The sequence below is a fragment of the Nothoprocta perdicaria genome, unplaced genomic scaffold, assembly GCF_003342845.1.
Source record: "Nothoprocta perdicaria isolate Ctin4 unplaced genomic scaffold, notPer1 scaffold_348, whole genome shotgun sequence".
NCBI classification, from domain to species: Eukaryota; Metazoa; Chordata; class Aves; order Tinamiformes; family Tinamidae; genus Nothoprocta; species Nothoprocta perdicaria.
In genome coordinates, this window is record NW_020455586.1 from 184557 (window position 1) to 193182 (window position 8626).

At 40.5% G+C, this 8626-nt stretch overlaps 1 protein-coding gene across 3 annotated transcripts in view; it reads right to left on the reverse strand.

Moving 5' to 3' along the window:
* TPP2 (tripeptidyl peptidase 2) overlaps positions 1–7940 on the reverse strand; it is a 48434-nt gene extending 40494 nt beyond the window's left edge. For all 3 annotated transcript variants that reach the window (XR_003250181.1, XM_026044043.1, XM_026044042.1), the window contains exons 1-5: positions 7711–7940; positions 2816–2944; positions 1504–1599; positions 1013–1117; positions 297–421 (exon numbers count right to left, since the gene is read on the reverse strand). Coding sequence is in view for 2 of the 3 variants with exons in the window: in XM_026044043.1 (XP_025899828.1) it covers positions 297–421; positions 1013–1117; positions 1504–1599; positions 2816–2944; positions 7711–7938 (683 nt within the window). In the remaining variant the exon portion in view is untranslated. The remainder of the gene's footprint in view (positions 1–296; positions 422–1012; positions 1118–1503; positions 1600–2815; positions 2945–7710) is intronic.
* Between the last annotated feature and the right edge of the window lie 686 nt (positions 7941–8626).

Here is an 8626-nt window from a genome sequence, read left to right on the forward strand (position 1 = left end):
GGATARTAAAAGAGATTTTACTTTTTGCTTCAGAAAAAATATAAGCTTATACTTTACATTATACTATTTTCATCACACATTTTCTTCACCCATTTCAGTGACCTCTCCTAGATGGCACTCCACCCCACCGAACCCTTCAGGTTCTTTCTCTCATAAGAGTTCAAATGATACAGCACAATTATTTTAAAACAAAAAAAAATTTGAGWACTAAAAAGTCACAAAAATGAACATACTTCCTGAAGCAAACTGCTCTTTTTTCATGTAAAACAATGTTTTAAACAGGTTTGGACATTTACCTCCAGGTTTCTCCATCATTCCAAACTAGACAGTCATAGACAGGACCAGGATCACTATACTTTTTCTCAAAAGAATTCAACAGTTCTACTTGATTTTGAAGTTCTTCCTTTATTAATTTATTTACCTAATAAGACAATAAGAATACAGCTAAAGTAATTCTAAAATTATCACCACAGGGGGGTAAGTTACTACCACTAAGCTATACTCCTTTCAGATAAATTTTTGACGTAGTGAAACAAATGTAAAATTATTACAGGATGCATATATATCTAGAAGCTGAACGGTTTCAAGCAGTGCAGAACAATCTCGGTCTGTTCCGGTCCTTACTTTTTTATACTGACTGGTAAGTGATATGGAACTACTTTAAATAATTTGCTGAAATTGTACCTATTTTACAATAAAAGATAGTTTTCCTTAATTTTTAAATCAAGCATAGCAATGATAACATCAAAACAAAGCATATTAAAAATAAWACTGCATATATACATCTTAGAAATTATTGCATATAATACCATTTTCAAATTCAGTGCTAAGATGAGTAGTATTTTCCAACACTAAATAAACCATACAAGTATCTGCATTAAGACGTTTTAATCAAAAAGCAGATACAATTATCTTCCAAACAAGTCATAACCATCTTTCCCTCACACATCTAGTAAGATATTTCAAGTTTGTAAAGTTACTTGTTGTGACATTTATTTAGAAATATACAAACTTGGGAGGGAGAGCTGTGAACAGCATCAAATTCTTCTTGTTTCCTACAGGCCTCTGCCAGAGCCAGCCTGTGWACAGGATCCCAGAGTTTCTCCTTACGTTCTTTCTGTAGCACAAAAACAAAGTTTCTCAGTAAGTCGAAGAATATTCATCAGCATACGAAGAAAACAATCATTTCAGAATTCTAATTACACAGTGACTACAAACCATAACAATTCTATAAACAAGTGTTACACCCAAAAGAGCAAACAGTATTCATGAAAGTATTTTTGCAGCAAGGGATCACTGCACGCTCTTGTCTACTGAAATTATGAAAACACCCATTTCTTACACCAAGATGTAAAAGATCAATCAAATAATGGCTCTAGAGCTCTGGTCAGCAGTCTACATATGTTAGCAAGTCACATACACATGTTTAACCTCACGTCCCAGGAGAAGAACAAAAAAAACCCCACTGAATTATAACAAATGCACCAGAAGCAAACTCATTACCTGAATCCTCTCTTTGAGGGCTTTAGGATAGATGTCATAGCCATTTTTTATGCCAATGTGATATYTGCCTGAAGGATTTACCCAGGTTGATGGAATCTAGAGAATAAATTCACAAATTAGTTAACTAATTTCCCAAAAAAAAACAAAAGAAAAAACAYGCACCACACCTAACTTGCAAATATCATTATTTAATGACATAGCTCTGTGACAGTAATTACTGCACTAACTTTTAACATGGTATGACAGTTGCAACTCTGTTACTAAAGAATCACTCTCAGTCCATGTGGCACTGCAGCTGGATGTCTTGAAGCATCTGCTGACCCTCCTGTTCTTGAAACATCCAGCCCTAGTTGAGACCTTTCTGAGTAAAGAAAACACGCAGGAAACAGAACTACTATAAGTGAAACGACACTTTTTTTTTTTTTTTTAAAGGAGGGTAACAAGGAAGAAAGGAAGAATCTTATGATTAGCCATTGMTAAACATATGAATGTTTACCAAGTGTTTAATTTCATATCACGTTGCTGGTTTGATTCTCAGATCAGATTCACTAGTGTTAGTAACAGCAGGAAAAAAAATAGCTAGATTCACCTTTACAATCATTCACAATAAAATTCAGAAAACACRTGGTAGCATGGAAAGATCCAAACAGTCAACACTCTCAACACTTCACCCACATGAGAACTTGGTGGTAATATCAAGAGTCCTGTGCAGCTGAGGCCTCCAGGAGGTCTCAGGATAGGTACACTTTCTAAAATTCTTATTCTTAGCATTCCTCCTCTTATTATTAGTAAACACAGGTATCTTAGATAGGTGCATTTAAAAGATATCTTAAGTGAAATCTGTAAGATTCTCAGTTTCTTCAGTCTTCCAAACTGTTTTCCGTGACTAACGGAATGATTCCTCCTGTAGTTCACAGGAATGTAAAATACACGAGCATATTCACAAGCAGAAATGTGCCTTTAGATCTTTTTAAAGCACGTTAGCTTGCTTTCTTCCAACAACTTTCAAAGCTACATCAAAAGCTGATTTGAATAAAAGAGCAGCAAATTAAATGATTACAGAGTCTTCAACAAGGCTCTGGAGCTAGACACTTTGGTCTAGAACATCTGAGCGTGAAGACATATGAAAAGTAAGAGAAATCTATTAAACTAAGCAGTCTGCTTGAAGATGAGGGAATGCTGAATTAGGTTTGGATAGGTTCTTGTTAAAAAGAGAGAGGAAAAGAGAAAAGCACACCTGTAGGAACAAAAATTGGTACCAAATCTCTTGTTAGAAGAAAAAGTGCCCAGTGGCTACTCAATACAGTCTTACCTTTAAAGTTCTTCCAGAAAGACCAGTAATTTCTCCATCTTTAGGTTCTACTACAGTACATGTAGTTACATCACCACTGCCTGTTGTATCAATTATATCAATTATCTTGGGTTTCCCATCAGTTGTTATCTGAAAATATGAGCACAGAATATTTGAAGATGCAGTTGATTATTCTTCAACATAGAAACCATGAAATTTTTCATTTTGTGGAAAATAAAGAAATCAACTGAAGGGCATAAAGAGCTATCTGAAATCAGCTCTTTTTTTTTTTTTAATAAATCTGCACATCTTCCTCACTTTAAACAAACTATTAAGTCATTTCTAGAAAAGACTTACCAGAAAAAGAAGTTTAAAAAAAAAAAAGTTACATTAGTAAAGCTCAGAAGCCTATATTTAGAACCAGACCACCCAGTTAACTTTCTCCTGAATTTGCAAAATTACAGTTTTCTTTCAAGACATTTACAGCATTGCTTTCATCCTATTGCTCTGGTCAAACTTGACAGTAACAATGGTACAATCTCAAAATCTGCTGAAATGCACAAAGTTACATGTTTGAGCCTCTTAACTGAGTTTAAACCCAAAAAGGCACACAAAATATCATTATGGTATTGTCCTGTTACAATCATTCTATTTCAACTTAAACATTGCAAAATGTTAGGAGCTATCATTATATGCATCTAATACTGCTAGGGAATAGGTGACAAGACAGGTAAACTGCCTGTCTAGGAAGAGCAGTTTTAAAACCTCAAATTAAATGAAAACCAGCCTTAAATGCAGAAGACAACAGTCACKGGCCTACAGGGAAGAAGCTTATAGTATTTTAAGGGTAAGAATAGGAATTATAAGCGGTATTAGAGGACTTCAGAAGAGAAGGAAATACACAATCTTGTGGAACGATGCATCACAAACTTCTCCTGAAATTCTTTTAAAATTATGAAAAGCAAACTGCATTACAAGAAACACACCAAAAGACAAATGTGTCACTTAAATTTAAGATTATCCTATGGCAGTAATCTAAACCACCAAATAAACCTGTTATACAAGCTACAAAGCTACATCTATATCATGGAATATACATATGACARCTAGTGAAATCCTAAAGGATTATACTAAAAATGTCCTGGAAAGAAGAAACAAAAAGAAAATCTCTCAGAGGGAAGCACCTTCCACACAACTACCAAAAGCATATGACTCTCAACACATGTATTCCAAATATTCAATGCTACTTTCTTCTCATCATCATATGCTTCATCTAGTAGGGGTTAGATCATATCAGTTTACTTAGCAAAGAGACTACATTTCATAAACAGTAGTAGATCTTTGAAGAACAAAATAAATCGGCTTCCCACAATCTTCCCAACACTACCTATACAAGCAAATATACTGAATATCAAGCAAACAAACAAAAGAGCAAACAAAAAACCCTTCCTGTTCAGAGTAACAGCAAAACTTTCTGCTTTCTAGAATTTTAGTATTTGGTATTCTTGCCTATATGTCCTAATATTAATGCTGACCCTGCAAACACGGCAGGCAGATTAGCTCAAATCACCTTCTGGAAGCACAAGTTCAGCTACAGAAAATGGACAACAAATTATTTTATAAAGTTTACTCTGCTGATGCCAAAAAAAAAAACCAAAACAACCGTCAACCTTTAATGAACTCAGCAAATACCTATTATGATTCAGGGGAAAATAATTAAATAGCTACAAAGAAAAAAATATTAAAATAACTATAAGCAGGACACAGATTCTCATATTTCAGAAAGTAAGAAATATTGTTTTGAAGTTTGCTATGGAACAGTTCTCACTGCAGAACCCACTACTGTTAACTCTGTTCAGCTAATCGTGTTCAGTCAGGAGACCTGTTAAAGTGATAACCTGGTAATACAGCTACTGAACARCAGTTACGCAGTAGAGAAAATTTACTTAGAAACAATGCATGTGCATGGATTTACACCATAATTTTCTAGCATCGGTGGTAATTAATCCCTTCAGATGCCAGTCTCCACTCACAGAAAAGTCATCAGGTGGCCTTGAACAGAAGTTACACCTAAAAGATGAACAATAACTCATCTGCAAGCTTAACSCAAGGTTATCAGAATTGAGCATTTTTCAGTACACCTGTAAACAGAGTAGATTACTCAGTAACTGAGCGCAAGAAAACAAAAATGAAGTTGTAACCCAAGACTGCCTCTTCAACTGTAGCAAGTCATAACATAACAGGTGGCCAGAGCACAGATTGATGCTCTAGGGAACTTGAGTGGTTTTAAATGTTACTGCCTGGCCACAAAGTCTCAGTGCACCTCCCTGACCRCACAGTTCCTCACCCGCAGAGCAGGTCCACACGTGCACAGGAGGTGGTGCAACCCCAAACAACGAATCCTCACCTTTCAGGCCAGACATGGGAAACTGGAGAGTTTCGGKTGCAAAGGTCTAAGGTTCAAATCCTAATGGCAGCGGCCCAGTGAGATCCGTGGCCCTTCAGAGCCAAGTGAGTGATAGGGCTCCTGGTGCCCACACATAGCTGGGTGGCACACCGCCCACCAACAGTAACACTACAACAAAATCTGAAGAGTCCAACTCTTTTCTTTATCCTCCTCTCCCCCTTCAAGGCCTGTAATTCCAGAGGATAGCGGGGGGGAGGGGGGGCGGTTAATCAATTCAATACTTCAAAATAATTTACCTGTAAGAACTGTGTCAGCTGACCAGCTAGGTTCTCCCTTTAGAAGTAAGGGAGAATCACTATATGAAACACTTGAGACTGCTGGGAAGCCAAATTAAAAAGGCAAAAACAGACACACTTAAGTATATTCAGTATATACAATATCACTGATTTTAACTGATGTCTATTGCAGCAACAGGAGAAAAAGTTCATTATTGCCTTGTTGACAGCTGATAATCACAAAATAACTGCCAAGCAACAAAAGCATTTTTTACTCAGTGTTAGAAATCAAACTAACATAATCGCTACCACTAAAGGCTTCTTCAGAAAAAAACAGAAGTTAAAATAATTATTAAAATCTTAAAGGGCAATTCACACACATACAAAAGTGCCAAACCAAAAGAAGCAGAGGAACCAACTTGTTTGTCTTGAAATGCAGCAAGTAGCAAACAGCAACAACAGAAAAAGGGCAGGGTGGGGATGAAGAAATACAATACTTGCACAACCAAACCTCTCCATCAAAAAACACCTGCCTACATAGCAATTCATGGGGACACGTGCTTGAATGAGGCATTTCATTAAGAGCCATGACCAGGCAGTCAGGCTACATGTTCTCTGAAGGGGCTGGGGAGGGCAAGAAATCAGCAAACCAAAAGCACACCAGCTAACTTTAGTTTACCACTGGTATCAACAGGTGGAGTTGCAAGGTGAAAGGGCCTCTCTACAAAGCATTAGCACAAACGGTCCGGGGGGAAAAAACAAAGCAAAACAACAACAAAAAAACCACCAAGAGAGAAATACAAGCTAGATTAACACCTTGACGGTGAGCAAGCATAAAAAAACGCCACACACCACAAACACCATTTTTTTTATGTTTCTTCTAATATCCCCTCAAACTCACTTTCACGGACAGCAGGGYGAGTCTCTCTTTTCCAGAGGTCTCTATAAAATGCCTACTCCTCTAACTGGAATTTTAGCCTTCCCTTCGGAAAAACAGGGATACTACAGGATTACGATGAACCCTCACACTCTCAGCCTTGATCGTGCAAACTCGTGTTTTCTTTGTTCCTCATGCATGCAACCTCTAGGGATTAAGATTCATTGCTTTCACACATTAATCCTTTCAGGACTATGAACCTCCCGCTTCTCATCTTCCAAACTGCCTTTTGCTACTTTCTGGTCTGCCATGGCACTACCCTKTCTGCTGGCTTGCTGCCTCACGTTCTAATTAATCTTTACCTTACCCACAGCTTTATTTCTGCCAAGAATCAGGTTCACGTGAGTTTAACCCAACCTAAATTAAAGGCATCCAGTCCCACCTGCCTGTCCTTTCCCGCGACTTTTTGTCTACCTGAATTCCATGATGAGTCGCTTCAGAAAACTGAACTAAAAGATTGAAGTCAGGTCCCGAAACTAACTCCCAAAGGAATCAAATCTGTGCTAGTATCAAAGACAAAACAACAAAAGACACACCACGGGCTCCATTTAAATAAAGGATGCAGCTCCTACATAGGGTGCATACAAGTGTCTGACGCCTCTGACAAGAAAATATATGCTGACAAGAAAGTGGAAGCAACGGTGACATAAAATGTCATATACACAGGTTTTAGTAAAAATATCTTTAAAAAATACTGAAAGAATAAAATATGCAAAATTTCAGAATTAAAAATCACCTACACCTAATTTTACAAAACCTGGACCATAATGACGAACACGATGCTGCTACACTCCAAACTGATAACCTGATGGTAACATACTGTAAGAAAACAACAGTGAGAAAACAACAGTGACATCAAAGGCTTGCAAAGTTCGCCAAAAAATGCACTTTTTGGCCGAAAACATTAGGTGGCTGCTTGAAGCACCCTGCAACCACAGGAGAAGAGAAGAAAGAGGGAAAAAAAATAAGGAAAAAAAAAAAGGTAAAGTTTAGGGGAAACGGGGAGCACTCTCCAACGCGCCGGTTCTGTGGGAAGCGGCCGAAGGGGCCGAGCGGAGCGAGAACCCTCGCCTGAGCAACGGGCCCGGCGCCGCCTCTGCCCCCTCACAAGGGGCTCCGCGGAGCTCGCACGACGGCGACACACGCACGAGCAGCCGGAAGGGAAGGACAACGGAACACACGGAAACACGCCGGGCTCTGGGAGAGGCGGCAGGAGGCGCCTCCGGGCGCCGCTCCCGGCCGTGACTCAGGGGCCGCTGCCCCGCGGCGGCGCCTCCCGCACGCGCCCGCCCGTTACCTGCATGCCCGGCGCGCCCGGGTCCACGCCGGTGTCCAGCACGGCCAGCAGCACCCCCCGGCCGTCGAAGTCGGGGTAGCGGGCGAGGAAGGCGGCGGCGCCCGTCTCCTTCTTGGGCAGGAGGCCCTGGAACGGGAACGGCTCCTCCACGGCGGCCGCCATGATGCGAGCGCCAAGCCGGGCCGCGCGCGCCGCCACCGAGTGCGGGGAGGCGGCAGAGCGGCGCATGCGCGCGCCGCAGGGCGGCCCTCCCCGCGCGGCTGAGTCGGCCAATGAGGCCGCGCAACGTCCCGGCGCGCCAATGGGAGAGGCGGGAGGCGCCGCGCGGCGGAACTTGTGCTGGCGGGAGGGAGGCGGGGCTCCGGCGGGGGCGGGGAGGTCCCGCCGCCATTGCGCGTCCCCGGCGCAGAGCTGAGGGGAACCCGGGTGAAGGGGGCGCGGGCGGCGCGCCTGAGGGGCTGGGGGAAAATAAAATAAAATAAATAAAATAAAATAAAATAAAATAAAATAAAATAAAATAAAATAAAATAAAATAAAATAAAATAAAATACATCCTGTTGAGCTGGTTCTTGTGCACGAGAGACCCCTTATGTGCTTCAACTACCTTTCCCCCGCTCCGGGCGCCGTTATCTCCGTTACTGCGGGTACTTGATGGTGTTTACAGCGCGTTGCGATTTGTTTGGCGCCTGCACAGCTGCCCAGTTCTTTATTGCTAAGCAGAAAAAGAAAAAAAAAATTCAAGCTAAAGACTAYGGACAGCCCAAATAAAATGTTTGGTGAGATAGGTGAAGCCTTCCTCGTTAACAAAGATATAAAAGTTAATTTCTAGCCTGCTGAAATACAGAAAAGTTCTCAAGCCAAAACTGAACTCTAGAATCTCAGAAAACAAACTTTTTTTTTTTTTTTTTTTTTTTTT